Source organism: Triturus cristatus, chromosome 3_1, assembly GCF_964204655.1.
Source record: "Triturus cristatus chromosome 3_1, aTriCri1.1, whole genome shotgun sequence".
Lineage (NCBI taxonomy): Eukaryota > Metazoa > Chordata > Amphibia > Caudata > Salamandridae > Triturus > Triturus cristatus.
In genome coordinates this window covers 15186658-15206550 of record NC_140583.1, presented here as the reverse complement: position 1 = coordinate 15206550, position 19893 = coordinate 15186658, and the positions used below count along the sequence as shown (strand labels likewise).

At 46.9% G+C, this 19893-nt stretch overlaps 1 protein-coding gene across 1 annotated transcript in view; it reads right to left on the bottom strand.

The window, feature by feature from the left end:
• The window catches only part of MYBPC3 (myosin binding protein C3), a 423360-nt gene that overhangs the window by 280941 nt on the left and 122526 nt on the right, over positions 1–19893 (bottom strand). Inside the window, exon 9 of the mRNA XM_085646556.1 lies at positions 4014–4070. Coding sequence (XP_085502682.1) covers positions 4014–4070 — 57 coding nt within the window. The remainder of the gene's footprint in view (positions 1–4013; positions 4071–19893) is intronic.

Sequence of the window (19893 nt, the reverse complement as noted above, 5' to 3'; positions counted from 1 at the left end):
ACGAATCAGAAACATGTGTCAGAGCTAGAATCAGACACATGTATCAGAGCCCGAATCAGAAACACGTGTCAGAGCTAGAATCAGAAATGTTTCACAAATAGATTCAGACACATGTATCAGAGACCGAATCAGAAACATGTGTCAGAGCAAGAATCAGAAACGTGTCAGCGCTAGAACTGAAACCAGGAATCAGAGCAAGATTTAGAAATGTGTCAGATCTAGAGTTAGAAACATGTGTCAGTACTATATTCAGAAACATGTGTCAGAGCAAGAATCAGACATGTTTCGGAGCAAGAACCAGAAACAGGTGTCAGAGCAAGAATCAGACACATGTATCAGAGTAAAAATGAGAAACGTGTCAGAACTAGAATCAGAAACATTTGCCAGAGCTAGAATCAGAAACATGTGCCAGAGCAAGAATAAGGATTACGGGCCACAGGAAGAACCAGAAACATGTGTAGAAATTCAAATTGGAACGATGTATCAGCGCAGGAATCAGAAACATGTGTCAGCTAGAAACGAAACCATGTATCCGAGCAAGATTCAGTAAAGTGTCAGAGCTAGAATCAGAAACATGTGTCAGTACTATATTCAGAAACATGCGCCAGAGCTAAAATCAGAAACATGTGTCAGAGCTAGAATCAGACATGTATCAGAGCTAGAATCAGAAACTTGTGTTAGAACTAGAATCAGAAACATGTGTCAGAACAAGAATCATACATGTATCAGAGCAAGAATCAGAAACTTGTGTTAGAACTAGAATCAGAAACATGTGTGAGAACTATAATCAGAAACATGTGTCAGAGCAAGAATCATACATGTATCAGAGCAAGAATCAGAAACTTGTGTTAGAATTAGAATCAGAAACATGTGTCAGAACTATAATCAGAAATGTGTCGGAGCTAGAATCAGAAACAGGTCTCAGAACTATAATCAGACATGCATCAGAGCAAGAATCAGAAACGTGTGTTAGAGCTATAATCAGAAACATGTCAGAGCTAGAATCAGAAACAGGTGTCAGAGCTAGAATCCTAAACGTGTCAGAGCTATAATCAGAAACATGTGTCGGAACTAAAATCAGAAACATGTGTCAGAGCTAGAACCGAAACCATGTATCAGAGCAAGATTCAGTAAAGTGTCGGAGCTAGAATCAGAAACATGTGTCAGTACTATATTTAGAAACATGTGTAAGAGCTAGAATCAGACATGCATCAGAGCAAGAATTAGAAACTTGTGTTAGAACTAGAATCAGAAACATGTGTCAGAGTTTTAATCAGAAACATGTCAGAGCTAGAACCAGAAACATGGTTCAGAACTAGAATCAGACACATTTATCAGAGCAAAAATCAGAAACATACGTCAGAGCTAGAATTTGACACATGTATCAGTGCAAGAATCAGAAACATGTGTCATAGCAAGAACCAGAAACATGTGTCAGGGCTAGAACCAGACACATGTATCAAAGCAAGAATCAGAGACATGTGTCAGAGCTAGAATCGGAAACAGGTGTCAGAGCAAGAACCAGAAATATGTTTCAGAGCTAGAATCAGACACATGTATCAAAGCAAGAATCAGAAACATGTGTCAGAGCGAGAATCAGAAACAGGTGTCAGAGCAAGCACCAGAAATATGTGTCAGAGCTTGAATCAGACACATGTATCACAGCAAGAATCAGTAACAGGTGTCAGAGCAAGAATCAGAAACAGCTGTCAGAGCAAGAATCAGAAACATGTGTCAGAGCTAGAATCAGAAACATGTGTCAAAGCAAGAATCAGAAACATGTGTCAGAGCTAGAATCAGAAACATGTGTCAAAGCAAGAATCAGAAACATGTGTCAGAGCTAGAATCGAAACCATGTATCAGAGCAAGATTCAGTAAAGTGTCAGAGCTAGAATTAGAAACATGTGTAAGTACTATATTCAGAAACATGTGTCAGAGCTGGAATCAGACACATGTGTCAGCGCTAGAATGGAAACCATGTATCAGAGCAAGATTCAGTAACATGTCAGAGCTTGAATCAGACATATGTATCAAAGCAAGAATCAGTAACAGGTGTCAGAGCAAGAATCAGAAACATGTGTCCGAGATAGAATCAGAAACGTGTCAGAGATTGAATCAGACACATGTATCCGAGCAAGAATCAGAACTTTGTGCCAGAGCATGAAGTAGAAATATGTATCAGTGCTAAAACTGGAACCATGTATCAAAGCAGGAAACGTGCAAGAGCAAGAGTTAGAAACAGGTATCAGAGCATGCAAGAATCAGGCCGCATTTGGCTGCAAACCAACCTCCCCTCTGGCAGGAATAAAAGGTAGTAGTGAGCTAGACTGCACCCTCATCCCTGGCATGATTCTTAGGTGGCAGTGAGCTGAACACAACCTTCACTCCAGACAGTAAGAACGGGTGTTGGTGACCTGGACAATACCCCCACATCTGGTAGGAATCATTCTCATTTCTGGTCAGACTCCCCAGTGGCAGTGACCTGAACATCACCCTCACACCTGACAGCAGTCATCCTCATCCCTAGAGGGAGTCACTGCTGGACATCACCCTCACACCTGGCAGGGGCCATCCTCATCCCTAGAGGGAGTCACTGGTGGACATCACCCTCACACCTGGCAGGAGCCATCCTTATCCCAGACAGTGGTCAGTAGTGGCAGTAACCTGGACATTTCCCTCACACCTGGCTGGAATCATCCTCATCCTTCACGAGTCACTGGTGCCAGTGACCGGGACATCGCCCTCACACCTGGAAGGAGCCATCCTCATCCCTAGAGGGAGTCACTGGGTGATATCATCCTCACACCTGGCAGGAGCCATCCTCATCCCTAGAGGGAGTCACTGCTGGACATCACCCTCACACCTGGCAGGAGCCATCCTCATCCCTTACGGGAGTCACTGGTGGCCGCGACCGGACATCACCCTCACACCTGGCAGGAGCCATCCTCATCCCTAGAGGGAGTCACTGGTGGCAGCGACCCGGACATCACCCTCACACCTGGCAGGAGCCATCCTCATCCCTAGAGGGAGTCACTGGGTGATATCATCCTCACACCTGGCAGGAGCCATCCTCATCTCTAGAGGGAGTCACTTCTGGACATCACCCTCACACCTGGCAGGAGCCATCCTTATCCCAGACAGTGGTCAGTAGTGGCAGTAACCTGGACATCACCCTCACACCTGGCAGGAGCCATCCTCATCCCTAGAGGGAGTCACTGGGTGATATCATCCTCACACCTGTCAGGAGCCATCCTCATCCCTAGAGGGAGTCACTGGTGGACATCACCCTCACACCTGGCAGGAGCCATCCTTATCCCAGACAGTGGTCAGTAGTGGCAGTAACCTGGACATTTCCCTCAAGCCTGGCAGGAGCAATCCTCATCCCTAGAGGGAGTCACTGGTGGCCGTGACCCGGACATCGCCCTCCCACTTGGCCATATTCACAGGGAGCAGTGAGCTGGGCACTACCCTCACTGCGAGCTAGAACCACAGGTGGTATTGGTCATACTCATCAATCACCCATGATAAGAATGACTGATGCCAGTAGGTTCCTCCTTACCCCCACCATGGCAGGGTTCCACGGTGGGCTCTTTATACCCTCACCCTGCTTGCCCCCATTCTCCAGAGGACTCCCCTGCACCCCTGGATAGTTTCTAAACCTTGGACGGAACAGAGTCATCAGAGTTCACATGAAGACTCGCAGCTTCTGCAGCAAAAAAGCGCAAGCGATTAGAAGGAGGCACTAAAGAGGCGTGTCCCAGCTCCGGCAGTACCACCTCCTCCCAGTAGGTGGCCTTCTAAGGAATCAAACTACAGAAGTGACACTGGGGATGTACATAGACTGTTCTTCTCCCGGCAGGAGGTGGTGCAGGGAGTAGCTTATAAGTGCTCTACGTGAGTGGTACCTCGGAGCTCCTACAGTCCAAGACACTCCCAGCAGGGTATGGAATTGTGGGTCTTTCTTTCTGAGTAGAGTAGCATGCAGGAAGTTTTAGTGGAAGTTTTCTACTCACCTCTTCTTCAATAAAGCACTGAAATCCAGCTCGCCTGCTTCTTCTTTTCCATCCCCGCTGCAGAGAGAGAGACAAGACCAGAGGTGAGTTGGCTTGGGTGTGCAGGGGTCATGTTAGGCACTTGTCCTGTGTGTGGTGGGATCTCTCAGAGGTAAGTCGGCTTGGGTGTGCAGGGGTCATGTTAGGCCCTTGCCCTGTGTGTGGTGGGATCTCTCAGAGGTAAGTCGGCTTGGGTGTGCAGGGGTCATGTTAGGCGCTTGCCCTGTGTGTGGTGGGATCTCTCAGAGGTAAGTCGGCTTGGGTGTGCAGGGGTCATGTTAGGCACTTGTCCTGTGTGTGGTGGGATCTCTCAGAGGTAAGTCGGCTTGGGTGTGCAGGGGTCATGTTAGGCCCTTGCCCTGTGTGTGGTGGGATCTCTCAGAGGTAAGTCGGCTTGGGTGTGCAGGGGTCATGTTAGGCGCTTGCCCTGTATGTGGTGGGATCTCTCAGAGGTGAGTCGGCTTGGGTGTGCAGGGGTCATGTTAGGCACTTGCCCTGTGTGTGGTGGGATCTCTCAGAGGTGAGTTGGCGTGGGTGTGCAGGGGTCATGTTAGGCACTTGCCCTGTGTGTGGTGGGATCTCTCAGAGGTGAGTTGGCTTGGGTGTGCAGGGGTCATGTTAGGCACTTGGCCTGTGTGTGGTGGGATCTCTCAGAGGTAAGTCGGCTTGGGTGTGCATGGGGTCATGTTAGGCCATTGCCCTGTGTGTGGTGGGATCTCTCAGAGGTAAGTCGGCTTCGGTGTGTAGGCGTCATGTTAGGCACTTGCCCTGTGTGTGGTGGGATCTCTCAGAGGGGAGTTGGTTTGGGTGTGCAGGGGTCATGTTAGGCACTTGCCCTGTGTGTGGTGGGATCTCTCAGAGGTGAGTTGGCTTGGGTGTGCAGGGGTCATGTTAGGCACTTGCCCTGTGTGTGGTGGGATCTCTCAGAGGTGAGTTGGCTTGGGTGTGCAGGGGTCATGTTAGGCACTTGCCCTGTGTGTGGTGGGATCTCTCAGAGGTAAGTCGGCTTGGGTGTGCAGGGGTCATGTTAGGCCATTGCCCTGTGTGTGGTGGGATCTCTCAGAGGTAAGTCGGCTTCGGTGTGTAGGCGTCATGTTAGGCACTTGCCCTGTGTGTGGTGGGATCTCTCAGAGGTAAGTCATTTCGGTATTCACAGAAGTTAGTAGTCCTAACTTTAGGACTCCTAAATGCCTTCTGTCAATACCGAAAGTCTTAAAGTTAGGATTTTTCTCAGTTTAGGAGTAGTAAAGTTAGGACTCCTAACTTCTGTGAATACCGAAATGAGTAAGTGCCTTCTGTGAATACCAAAATGGTAACTAAGTTTAGGATTTTGTCTTAAGTTAGTTCTGTGAATCGGGCCGAATGTCTCTATTGTCTTCGCTACGCATCAATCCACGATGAATGAAAGATTACCGCAGGCAGTTTGCTCTAGTTGGCATATTTTGAATGTTAACAAATTAAAATCTGAGCATTTATCTAAACCATTATTCGCCTACAGGTGAAACAAAAACCTGAAAGACCATGTCGTACATTCCAGAATAAGAACCACAGATGTATTGACATACAGCTCATCACAAAGTGGACACCCTGTGATAGGTAACTACAAATGTAGTACTTGTAAAACCTGCCCTTTTGCCACGGAAACTTCCTCTTTTCAATTTAGAGACCATCTGATGGAATCTAAGTGCCTTACAAACTGCAAAACAAAGGATGTCATCTACCTACTAAAATGCCCGTGTGACATGGGTATGTGGGTGAAACTGCCAGGGCATTGAGCATACACCTCACTGAACACAGGTCTGCCATTAGGACTAAAAACACGTCAGCGCCACTAGTACTCCACTATATAGAGAAAGAGCACACTCCAGATGACATACGCTAGCTCATGTTGGAGAAGATTACAAGTAAACTAGGTACATTGAGTGAAGCAATCAGAAAGAACAAGTAAACTAGGTACATCGAGTAAACTAGGTACATGGAGTGAGGCAATCAGAAAGAACAAGTAAACTAGGTACATCGAGTAAACTAGGTACATGGAGTGAGGCAATCAGAAAGAACAAGTAAACTAGGTACATCGAGTAAACTAGGTACATGGAGTGAGGCAATCAGAAAGAACAAGTAAACTAGGTACATCGAGTAAACTAGGTACATGGAGTGAGGCAATCAGAAAGAACAAGTAAACTAGGTACATCGAGTGAAGCAATCAGAAAGAACAAGTAAACTAGGTACATCGAGTAAACTAGGTACATGGAGTGAGGCAATCAGAAAGAACAAGTAAACTAGGTACATCGAGTAAACTAGGTACATGGAGTGAGGCACTCAGAAAGAACAAGTAAACTAGGTACATCGAGTGAAGCAATCAGAAAGAACAAGTAAACTAGGTACATCGAGTCAACTAGGTACATGGAGTGAGGCAATCAGAAAGAACAACTAAACTAGGTACATGGAGTGAGGCAATCAGAAAGAACAACTAAACTAGGTACATTGTTATGTTATGTTAAATAGTTTGTAGAGCGCGTGAATCACCCCCGAGGGGGTCTCTCAGCGCTGGCAGGGCTGTGCAAGAGCATAAAAGAGATGTCATTCAGTGAACATAGTGGTTTTCAGAATCTTCCTGAACCTGAGGTAGTCAGAACATTGTCCAGACCAGCGGAGCTTGGTAGGAGAAAGATCTACCTCCCATCCGTGCTCTCTTTATCCTCGGAATGAGTAGCAGGGATTTAGAGCATGATCTCAGTTCACGATTGGGAATGTATTGGTGAAGTCTTTCCGTTAGATATATCGGTCCAGGGCCCCACAATGCTTTATGTGTCAGGCAGCAAAGCTTAAACATAACTCGTTTCCTCACCGGCAGCCAGTGCAGGCGTTGAAGCAGCGGGAGAGAGGCTGATCTATACGGTGCAATCTTAAAAGAGAAGCAAGGGGGGCCACATAGATATTAAATAACGTTGGGCTCAAACACCCTTGTTCAGACTTTCAGTAGCGGAGCGAAAGGGGCCAAGGTTGAGAGTTTGTGTGCGTTCGGAGAGGAAGCTGGTTACCCAACTCATCGCCATTTCCCCAAGTCCGGTCGTTTTTAATCTTCCAAGTAGGGTCAGATGGTCAACCGTATCGAAGGCGGCGGAGAGATCTAAAAGGACTAAGATGGCAGATTGTCCTTGATCAAGTGTCCGTCTGATGCAGTCAGTGACTGCTACCAAAGCGGTCTCAGTACTATAGTTTGCATGGAACCCTGATTGGGACGGGTCCAGCTGGCCAGTAGCCTCGATATAGTTTGAAAGATGTTTATTCACATGTTTCTCCAATACCTGCCCAAGTAGGGGAGAAGGGAGATAGGACGCAGGTTGGAGAGGTCATCCATGGGAAGCTTGTTGTTTTTCCGCAGAGGAATGACCTGGGCTGCTTTCCAAGCAAGGGGGACCATCCCCTTACTTAAAGAGGAGTTAAAAAGTAAGTTGACAGAATTTGCCAGTACGTGTGCGACAGATGCCGAGATTTTTGCAGGCATAACATCTAAGGGGGAGCCGGATTTAACATTGCACAAAAGTGCGATGGTCTCGTCCCGAGAGAGGGGAGGAAAGGCCAACAGAGTTGTGTGTTTGGCACCAATAGGTTTGTCAGTGTCAACAGACCATTGAGTGAGGCAATCAGAAAGAACAAGTAAACTAGGTACATGGACTGAGGCAATCAGAAAGAACAAGTAAACTAGGTGCATGGAGTGAGACAATCAGAAAGAACAAGTAAACTAGGTACATGGACTGAGGCAATCAGAAAGAACAAGTAAACTAGGTGCATGGAGTGAGACAATCAGAAAGAACAAGTAAACTAGGTACATGGAGTGAGGCACTCAGATAGAACAGCCCTGCGTATCTTAACTACGGACACTTCCCCCCTTTTAGTGTGTGGAATTGCAAAATTTTTAAAGTGGTCCTGGCTTATTCGTTGTAAGAGACTGTCAGTAGCTGTTTAATTCTTTTTTTAGATAATTTATTGCGGGCAATTTATGTCCTTTTATCTTCTTATGCATTTTCTACTGGCTTCTTGTTGCTGTGTTTTTTATGTGTCTATTGTAATAATTGTATTTTTTATGTGCTTACAAGATATCTTGCATATCGAATAAAAGCTTATGACTGACTGACTGACTGAACAATTAAACTAGGTACATCGAGTGAGGCAATCAGAAAGAACAAGTAAACTAGGTACATGGAGTGAGGCAATCAGAAAGAACAAGTAAACTAGGTACATGGAGTGAGGCAATCAGAAAGAACAAGTAAACTAGGTACATGGACTGAGGCAATCAGAAAGAACAAGTAAACTACGTACATGGAGTGAGGCAATCAGAAAGAACAAGTAAACTAGGCACATTGAGTGAGGCAATCAGAAAGAACAAGTAAACTAGGTACATTGTCTGAGGCAATCAGAAAGAACAAGTAAACTAGGTACATGGAGTGAGGCAATCAGAAAGAACAAGTATACTAGGTACATGGAGTGAGGCAATCAGAAAGAACAAGTAAACTAGGTACATGGAGTGAGGCAATCAGAAAGAACAAGTAAACTAGGTACATGGACTGAGGCAATCAGAAAGAACAAGTAAACTAGGTACATGGAGTGAGGCAATCAGAAAGAACAAGTAAACTAGGTACATGGAGTGAGGCAATCAGAAAGAACAAGTAAACATCGAGTGAGGCAATCAGAAAGAACAAGTAAACTAGGTACATGGACTGAGGCAATCAGAAAGAACAAGTAAACTAGGTACATGGAGTGATGCAATCAGAAAGAACAAGCAAACAAGGTACATCGAGTGAGGCAATCAGAAAGAACAAGTAAACATCGAGTGAGGCAATCAGAAAGAACAAGTAAACTAGGTACATGGCCTGAGGCAATCAGACAGAACAAGTAAACTAGGTACATGGAGTGAGGCAATCAGAAAGAACAAGTAAACTAGGTACATGGAGTGAGGCAATCAGAAAGAACAAGTAAACTAGGTACATGGACTGAGGCAATCAGAAAGAACAAGTAAACTAGGTACATGGAGTGAGGCACTCAGAAAGAACAAGTAAACTAGGTACATGGAGTGAGGCACTCAGAAAGAACAAGTAAACTAGGTACATGGAGTGAGGCAATCAGAAAGAACAAGTAAACTAGGTACATGGAGTGAGGCACTCAGAAAGAACAAGTAAACTAGGTACATGGAGTGAGGCAATCAGAAAGAACAAGTAAACTAGGTACATGGAGTGAGGCAATCAAAAAGAACAAGTAAACATCGAGTGAGGCAATCAGAAAGAACAAGTGAACTAGGTACATGGACTGGGGCAATCAGAAAGAACAAGTAAACTAGGTACATGGAGTGAGGCAATCAGAAAGAACAAGTAAACTAGGTACATGGAGTGAGGCAATCAGAAAGAACAAGTAAAGTAGGTACATGGACTGAGGCAATCAGAAAGAACAAGTAAACTAGGTACATGGAGTGAGGCAATCAGAAAGAACAAGTAAACTAGGTACATGGAGTTAGGCAATCAGAAAGAACACGTAAACTAGGTACATGGAGTGAGGCACTCAGAAAGAACAAGTAAACTAGGTGCATGGAGTGAGGCACTCAGAAAGAACAAGTAAACTAGGTACATGGAGTGAGGCAATCAGAAAGAACAAGTAAACTAGGTACATGGAGTGAGGCACTCAGATAGAACAAGTAAACTAGGCACATGGAGTGAGGCAATCAGAAAGAACAAGTAAACTAGGTACATGGAGTGAGGCAATCAGAAAGAAAAAGTAAACTAGGTACATGGAGTGAGGCAATCAGAAAGAACAAGTAAACATCGAGTGAGGCAATCAGAAAGAACAAGTAAACAAGGTACATCGAGTGAGGCACTCAGAAAGAACAAGTAAACTAGGTACATCGAGTGAGGCAATCAGAAAGAACAAGTAAACTAGGTACATGGAGTGAGGCAATCAGAAAGAACAAGTAAACAAGGTACATCGAGTGAGGCACTCAGAAAGAACAAGTAAACTAGGTACATCGAGTGAGGTAATCAGAAAGAACAAGTAAACTAGGTACATGGAGTGAGGCAATCAGAAAGAACAAGTAAACTAGGTACATTGAGTGAGGCAATCAGAAAGAACAAGTAAACTAGGTACATGGAGTGAGGCAATCAGAAAGAACAAGTAAACTAGGTGCATGGAGTGAGGCAATCAGAAAGAACAAGTAAACAAGGTACATCGAGTGAGGCACTCAGAAAGAACAAGTAAATAAGGTGCATGGAGTGAGGCAATCAGAAAGAAGAGGGAAGGGTTTTGGATTTCGACTTTAGAGACTGCAATTACCGGCCTCAATCAAGAATTTCCCCGGGATCAGGCAATTAAAGTAACTTCTAAACACTCTGGCAATCAGTGGGTGACAGCGAGTAGCCTGTCCACGTGACAGTATATTCTTTCCATCTCATGTGTCCACCGCCACCACCATATGCCGTGAGATCTCCCATCGCGGCAGACACTACGTTATAACCTAACCAACAGTCTATATGACAACCTATTTATTGTCATTACTTTCATGAATTGAGATTTTGGTATAGGTTCATATATTCCTTCTGAAATAGTGTCATGTGTAAACACAATTTCTTCCTTTACGTATAGTTAGCTTCTACGAAGGTATTGCATCCTTTATTAATGTTATTTTTCTGCTATTCTTTGTATATATTTCTTTTTTTAAACCACCGTTCGTTTTCTTTAGTTTACAGGTTCCTTTCCCCTTTTACAAACATATATTTTCTTGGTTCCATCACGAGAATAGGTTCTCGTGATCACAATTGCATTATTTAGTGCTTGACAGCAGCTCTTGACCCTCTAATACCAATCCTGCACGCCATTGTTACATGTGGATTCATGTTTCGTCGTCTGGAATCCCTCAGTGACAGAGTATCTCCATTCTCTGGTGTTAAGCTTCCTGTCACGTTAGCACTTCGGGGTACATTCTTCCTTCTCGTCATGGCGGGATTGCATTTGGTCTGTTCTTTACCTCTGACGTGGCAGAGCCCTCCTTTGATGCCCATGAGTGTCACCTGTACTAGTTTGCGCGCGCCGGCACCGACGCTCTGACCCACGACCCAGGCGTGCGCTGTGAAGCGTCACTAGGGGGGCCCATACCGCCCGAAGGTCCAGGTAAGCGTCACTAGGGGGGCCCATAGCACACTGAAGGTCCAAGTAACACTAGGGGGGCCCATACCACTCTGAAAGTGCAGGTAAGCGTCACTGTGGGGCCCATAGCACCCTGAAGGTCCAGGTAACACTAGGGGGGGTCCTTTCCACCCTGAAGGTCCAGGTAACACTAGGGGGGCCAATACCACCCTGAAGGTCCAGGTAAGCGTCACTAGGGGGGGCCTATTCCACCCTGAAGGTGCAGGTAAGCGTCACTGGGGGGGCCCATACCACCCTGAAGGTCCAGGTAACAGTAGGGGGGCCCATACCGCTCTGAAGGTGCAGGTAAGCGTCACTGGGGGTCCCATGTCACCCTGAAGGTGCAGGTAAGCGTCACTGGGGGGGGCCATAGCACCCTGAAGGTCCATGTAAGAGTCACTAGGGGGGCCCATACAACCCTGAAGGTGCAGGTATGCGTCACTGGGGGGGGGCCATAGCACCCTAAAGGTCCAGGTAACACTAGGGGGGGGGCATACCACCCTGAAGGTCCAGGTAACACTAGGGGGGCCCATACCGCCCTGAAGGTCCAGGTAAGCGTCACCAGGGGAGCCCATAGCACACTGAAGGTCCATGTAAGCGTCAATAGGGGGGCCCATACCACCCTGAAGGTCCAGGTAACACTAGGGGGGCCCATACCACTCTGAAGGTGCAGGTAAGCGTCACCGGGGGGCCCATAGCAAGGTCCTTTGCACCCTGAAGGTCCAGGTAACACTAGGGGGGGGGGGGCATACCACCCTGAAGGTGCAGGTAAGCGTCACTAGGGGGGGCCTATTCCACCCTGAAGGTGCAGGTAAGCGTCACTGGGGGGGGTCCATACCACCCTGAAGGTCCAGGTAACACTAGGGGGGCCCATACCACCCTGAAGGTGCAGGTATGCGTCACTGGGGGACCCCATACCACCCTGAAGGTCCAGGTAACACTAGGGGGGCCCATACCGCCCTGAAGGTCCAGGTAAGCGTCACCAGGGGGGCCCATAGCACCCTGAAGGTCCAGGTAAGCGCCACTAGGGGGGCCTATTCCACCCTGAAGGTCCAGGTAACACCAGGGGGGTCCATTTCACCCTGAAGATACAGATAACACTAGGGGGGTCTATTCCACCCTGAAGATACAGGTAACACTAGGGGGGTCCATTCCACCCTGAAGGTCAAGGTAATGCCCCCTTGGGCACCTTCGAATACGCTGGGCAGCAACACCGTCGCTCTTAGACTCTCTAAGACTCTTTCCAGGCGTCTTAACTGGGCCCACGCTGAAGGCGGAACACGCTTCGGACCAGAGTCTGCTTATGCTTAAACGTCCCAGCAGCATTATATGGTTTGAGGTCGGTAAGGAGATCGAGCATTTATGCAAGAATGGGTTTATCTCCCCATCAGAAATCTCCATTCGTTCGCACCTTACAGAGTGAACCCGTTTATATAAGACTGAAATAGGGGGGCATGAACACACGCCATGGATGCGGTCTGTCCCTTATCCTGTAGGACTCTATTCATCTGTTGCTCTTCAGCCCATAGGATAGGTCCATGCCCGCCTTGTTTCACCCTCTGAATGTTGTGTCCCGCAGCGCCCACAGCCTCGGGTGACCCTACAGTTTTAACTATGACACTTGCAGCCTCTCCACTTGTTAGACCCCGGATGGCTCAGGTACACTGACGCGTCTTTACCGCTCGTATCAACGGGCAATGCAGATGATTCATCGGACAGAATTTAGGACTGCCGGGGTTCCTACAGAATGCCACATTCCATTCAGGGGACCTGCCACGTATATTGGCTGTCATCATCTCCCTTGGTTTCTTTCTTCCTTCCATGGACTGTCTGGATGACGTCACAGCCCTCGAGAGCACCTGGCATCTATGACAAGTGGGGGCATTTGTTACCCTTAGGTTTATCTGATGTGTGCCCCTCTTTATTCCCGCCGCTTGTTTAGTAAACTCGGCGTCATCTCAGTTTAATACCTTAACTCAGTCCCTCCACTGACCTCACCCACAGGACAGAAGTCAGTGCGCGCGCTGGCGATCATGCATCGTCCCTGTGGCCCTACGTCAGCCTCTTTTGTCAACCAGTCGGACCCCCAGACACCTTTCATGCCAGTTACATACAGGTATGACTCGATGTGCAAACCCCTTCAAGTCAAACGTATGCCTGGCTTCATCCTAATATACCATGACGCTGTCACTGGGACATCTACAAGATTAACTTCACTTCATTCTGCATGTCGAGCACAGAATCCTCAGCTTTTTTTATAAAATCCACCTCTTGTGCATGTATCAATGACACACATGTGTTGTTTCATGTTCCTAAGTAACATCATTTTGTGATTAAAGTGAAACACGTCGTTTTCTGTACAGCACTTAAGTGTGTATTTCTTGGTTATTTCGTGTAAATACCGCGCATTCCATTTCATATTTACGGTGTGATTATGTATTTCATTCAGTGAATTCTGAGATGGAAGCCTGATGAAGGCATAGCCGAAACGCGTAGAATAGCGACATGCCGCCAGTTGCCATACACAGAGCTCATCCGACACCAGTTTGTTGAGCTGTGATCATGAATCTCGTCATCGATTATCGATTGTATATTTCTACGTCTCTTGACCTCTGTATATCTAATTGTGCAATACTGATGTATGTAAACATAACACTGAATGACTGCAATTGATTTTAATATCAAATGATTTATCAGATTCTTGACAAACATATATATATATATATAAATACCAAAGAAAATTAGAAAAATATTTTTATATATGACTCTATTTAATAAATATCTATTTTTGAATACATGTTGTATTATTGTTTGCTGATTGAATTGAAATTGTCTTGCCCGCATTAGTTGTAATCTACCTGCACAGGTGTTCTCTTACCAATTACTGTTCATTCGAGCAGCCAGGTCTCGAGTCCCTTCTTGAATTCCTGGAGCGATGAAGCATCCCTGAGGAGCAGGGAAAGGTCACTCCAAGCTTTGGCTGCCGGGTGTGAAACGCCGCGTCCCCCACTGTTGGATCGGCGGATCCATGGGGTGTCTGCGAGGAAGAGGGAGGTGGATTGTAGGTGTCTGCTTGGTTGGTGGAAGGTCAGGTGTTTGTTGATGTATTTTGGACCTTTGTTGTGCAGGGTTTTGTAAGCGAGGATCAGCATTTTGAACTGGTATCTCTTCTGGATCGGGAGCCGGTGGCGCTCATTGAGGTGTGGTGTGATGTGAGTCCATCTGGATCGGGAGCCGGTGGCGCTCATTGAGGTGTGGTGTGATGTGAGTCCATCTGGGGAGGGAGAGGGTGAGTCTTGTAGCTGAGTTTTGTATTGCCTGTAGTCTTTTCAGGAGGCGTGCGGTGATTCCCACGTTGAGTGTGTTCCCACAGTCCAGCCTCGCTGGTAACAAAGGCCTAAGGGGCGGTCAGTGTGATGTTGCCTGGGCACCACCTGCAGATTCTGCAAAGCATACATAGGGTGCGGAAGCAGGCAGATGAGACTGCATCTACCTGTCTCTGCATAGATAGCCTGCTGTCCAAGATGATGCTGAGGTTGTGGGCATGGTCTGGTGGAGCAGGGCATGTGCCGAGTTCAGCAGGCCACTCTTCATTTTTCCATGGCGAGCTGTTCTTTCCAAAGATGAAGACTTCTGTCTTGTTCGTGTTGAGTTTAAGACAGTTGTCCTTCATACAGACAGCAATGTTCATCATACATCTGCGGACGCTGGCTCTGGTGGTGCAGGGGTCTTCTGACAGTCAGAGGATGAGGTGGGTGTCTTCAGCATAGGAGAAGATGTTGAGTCCGTGTGATCTGACGGTGTTGGCCATGGGGGTCATGTAGGTGTTGTTCGATGCTGCAGGTGATCTTCTGAGGTGAACAGTGGGAGAAGGATTCTCTGGGTGTTTTGGGTGAGGTATGAGGCGATCCTTTTGAGGCCGTCACCCTGGATTCCGATGTTGATCAAGATGTGATGGGAGACGGTGTTGAAGGCAGCTGACATGTTCAGGAGGATGAGGGCTGCCGTTTCACCACAGTCCAGGAGGGCCCTGATGGCATCTGTGGCTGAGATCAAGGCTGTCTTGGAACCTGAGCTGAGAAGGGTCCAGCAAGTTGTTGTGTTTCAGGTATTAGGCGAGTTTCTGGTTGATTGCCTTCTCGAGTACCTCCCTGGGAAGAGGAGCAGAAAGATGGGCCGGTAGTTCTTCGGTTCTTCTGGGTCGGTAGATGGTTTCTTCAGAAGGGGCGTAACTTCAGCTTGTTTCCACGCCTTAGGGAAGGAGGCCAAGGTGATGGAGGTGTTCAGGACTTTCTTGAGCTTGTCGCCAATCATCTTGGTCCTGATGTTGAAGATGTGGTGGGGACATGGGTCCATGGGTGCACCTGAGTGCATGTAGTATGTGATGGAGAATGTGGCTTGAGTTGTGAGAGGGTCTCAATGGGTGAGCAGGTGTTCGGGGTTTGTGTTTGTGGGTGTGAGTAGGCTGATTCCATCGGCAGCAGGTGGTTGCAGTTTGAAGTTTTTGTAGATGACCGAAATCTTCTTGTGGAAGAAGTCCGTCAGGGTGTCTCACAGTTCTTGGAAAGGGTGATGTCGTTCTCTGTGTCTGTGGGGTTGGAGAACTCTTCCACAATGGCAAAGAGCTCCTTATTGTGGTTTGTGCTGGCATCTGAGCAGTTTGCTAGGGTGTTCTTCTTTGTTTCTTTCAGGAGGTGGTGGTACTGGTTGAGTGCTGTCTTGAAGGTGTTATGGTCTCTTTGCTGGTGCGCCACTTCCGATCTAGTTGCCAACAATTGCATTTGGTGGCTTTCAGCTCCGCAGTGAACGAGCTGACTCTTCTGGCTGGTCTCTTGAATTTGGCTGGCTTGGCGGGAACGATTGTGTCAGCACATTCAGTGATTCACTGGGAGAAGTTCTTCGCAGCCTGTTCTGGGTTGGATGTTGTGCCTGGGAGGTGGGAGTTTAGAATGTTCTTCCACTGTTCTTCTGATATCTTTGTACAGTTTCTGTGCATGGAGCTGGGGGGGCATGGTGATAGTGCTGGTCGGTGTCTGGTCGGTTGGTGGAAGGTCATGCGTCTGTTTATTACGCTTGTCCCTCACTGTGCACAGCTTTGGAGGTGTGGGTCAACATCTTGAACTGGCATCTCTTCTGGATCAGGAGCCAGTGTAGCTTCTTGAGATGGGGTGTGATGTGGGTTCATCTAGGGAGGTCAAGCATAAGTCTGGCCGCTGAGTTTTGTATTGTCTGTATTCTCTTCAGGAGGCGTGCAGTGAGTCCTACATTGAGTGTGTTTCCGTAGTCCAGCCTGCTGGTGACGAGGGCCTGCGTGACAGTCAGTGTGGTGTTGACCAGGAGCCACCTGAAGATCTTGCGGTGCATGCGAAGGGTGTGGAAGCAGGCAGATGAGACTGCGTTTACCTGTTTCGTCATGGAGAGCTGCTGTCCAAGATCATGCTGAGGTGGTGGGTGTTGTCAGTCAAGGTGGGGGATGAGCTGAGTTCAGCAGACTACCCTGCGTTGTTCCATGGCGAGGTGTTGTTCCCGAAGAGAAGGACTTCTGTCTTGTTGAGTTGACCTTGAGGCAGTTGTCCTTCACCCAGACCCTTGTAGGTCCTGAGATGGTGATGTGGACGCTGTAGTGGTCAGTTCAGGTGAGCTGTGAGGCATGGTTGTACTTGACTCTGTCACTGGATGTGAAGATGGGGTCGAGCGTGTGTCCTGCACTGTGGGTAGAGTTAGTGACCAGTTGCTTGAGGCCGATGTTGCTCATGCTTTCCAGGAGGTCGGTTGTGTTGGGGTTGCTGGGGTCGACAAGTTGGAAGTTAGGAACCCCTAGGAAGATGTAGTGCTCGGAGTCAATGGCGATCGGGCGATGAGGTCAGGGATGCTGTTGCAGAAGCTGGGGCCTGGATGCCTGTAGATGAGGGTGTCTCTGATGTTCCATTTTCTGTCTGTGTGAAGTTGGAAGTTGAGATGCTCCATTGTCAGGGTCCGGTCATCTGAAGAGGTCTTGCAGCGGATGGTGTTTTTATAGATGACGGTAATTCCACCTCCGTGTTTGTTGGTTTCGTCCCAGTGTGTTATCGCATAGCCTTTGGGGGTGGCGATGGCAGGTATCTGTGATGATGTGTGTGGTGAGGGATGAGATCCTGTCCCAGATGCTTTCTGAGCAATCCTGCATTGAGTAGAATGCACTGGAGGTGTGCCATGTGGGTCTCAGTTGGCATGTTGGACGCAGTCGTCGCCTTGTAAATGCGCAGCAGAGAAACTCATTGGACCTCTGCCCAGGATGCTGCCTTTACCCTCATTGAATGACCCTGGTTTTTCACAGGGGGAGGCACAGCTTCAAATCATATGGTACCAATACAGATGACCTGATCAATATAATCAATGTGATCCTTCCTGCCTCACCCTAATAAATCACTGTGGATGCTTTTCTGCCACACCCTTCTCTACTCAACGTTACTATGAGTAACTTCCTGACACACCCTGATGCACTATAGCAAACACAAAAAATATCTGAGAGTGTAGGAACTTCCCAATGCCCTTAAGAGACCTTTTTATAAACCAGGCTTCTTTCTGCAGGCGTGGATCGAGCAAAAAAGAAACAGGCTGTCCAATATCCTCAGACATGTGGAGCGAGAAAAGGATATTATGTCAATCAATCGGATCACAGTGTATCAACACTAAGTCAGGTCTCCTTAGTGCCAAGGAGGTGTCTGAATGGAGACAGCTTCAAGTGCATGGACAAGAAGCATGTTAAGGCCAACCCAAAAGATGGTCCACTGAAAGTGCCTTCAAACAGACTAGTACTCAGGCAAAGGGATCAGGGCACTCAGCTCCACCTTCTGAGCTTCAGAGACCTGCGCTAACTTCGCTGCGAAACAATGGCTTCTTCTAACTTCTCTATAACTGTGTAAAGGTTGAACAAACCAGACTGTTGGTCAGCATTTGGACTTTTATTAAAATACTGGACTCGTGGCTGACCATCATTGTCCACCCTCCAGCATAATTCAGACCCCTGCGGCCAGCAGCCCTCCCTCGCACCCTGCGGAGTACCCACGTGGTGGATCCCAAGGGGAACCCTAAATGTTTAAATGTTTCTGTGAGGTCCTGGTCTGTGAGTGCAGGTGTGAAGGTCAGAGTACTGTCTCGTTCTTCTTCACTCCCCTTGCAATAGACATAGCGCTGATACTCTGAATACGTTATCGACCGCATTCCACCAAACACAACCCAGGAGTAAATCAACAGTGTGTGCCAGAAAGAGGGTCTGAAGTAGTAGACGTCCATCTCAGGCATTTGTTAGGTCCGGGGAGACCTTAGGGTTAGTGGACAAAGTGCTCTATGTGAAGGGGTGATGGGGGTGAAGGAAGTGGTGGGCAAAGGGTGAGCACTGCAAGAAAGGGACAGACATACAGACAAGGAAGTGGACGGATAGATGTGGTTCATCACACACAACTCCATCAGAATCCAGTTGTTCTAAAAGTCTGCGGAGCCCGGGCAGGACTTTTGGAAGCAATCTGCAGAATAAAATCTGAAATTCTGGGAGTCTTTGATTTCTCTGGCCAGTTCTCTGTCCACGCTGAGCCTTCTCTCTCAGTCTCTGTTGCTATCAGGGGGACCAGGATTCTACGTTTTCATTAAATTACATGGCTGACACTGTCCTGAGGATCAATACAAACAACAGCTAATGGATGACATACACTGAATAAACTAGTTATGATAGATAGATAGAGACAACCAAGGAATGCACCAACAAACAAACATGTAATATCAGTGCCAATAAACTGTAATGAAGGGCACAGTGCACCACCGGGCAGTTACCATATGCCAGAAGCCAACATACAAATCAGTACTGAAAGACAGAACACAACAAAGAAATCAGTAATGAAAGACGGAACGCAACAAAGAAATCAGTAAGGAAAGACAGAACACAACAAAGAAATCAGTAATGAAAGACGGAACACAACAAAGAAATCAGTAATGAAAGACGGAACGCAACAAAGAAATCAGTAATGAAAGACGGAACGCAACAAAGAAATCAGTAAGGAAAGACGGAACGCAACAAAGAAATCAGTAAGGAAAGACGGAACACAACAAAGAAATCAGTAATGAAAGACGGAACGCAACAAAGAAATCAGTAAGGAAAGACGGAACGCAATAAAGAAATCAGTAAGGAAAGACGGAACACAAGAAAGAAATCAGCAATGAAAGACGGAACACAACAAAGAAATCAGAAATGAAAGACGGAACGCAACAAAGAAATCAGTAAGGAAAGACGGAACACAAGAAAGAAATCAGAAATGAATGACGGGACACAACAAAGAAATCAGTAAGGAAAGACGGAACGCAACAATGAAATCAGTAAGGAAAGACGGATCACAGCAAAGAAATCAGTAGGGAAAGACGGAACACAACAAAGAAATCAGTAATGAATGATGTGACACAACAAAGAAATCAGTAAAGAAAGACAGAACACAACAGAGAAATCAGTAAGGAAAGACGGATCACAGCAAAGAAATCAGTAAGGAATGATGGAACACAACAAAGAAATCAGTAATAAATGACGGAACGCAACAAAGAAATCAGTAATGAAAGATAGAACACAACAAAGAAATCAGTAAAGAAAGATAGAACACAACAAAGAAATCAGTAATGAATGATGTCACACAACAAAGAAATCAGT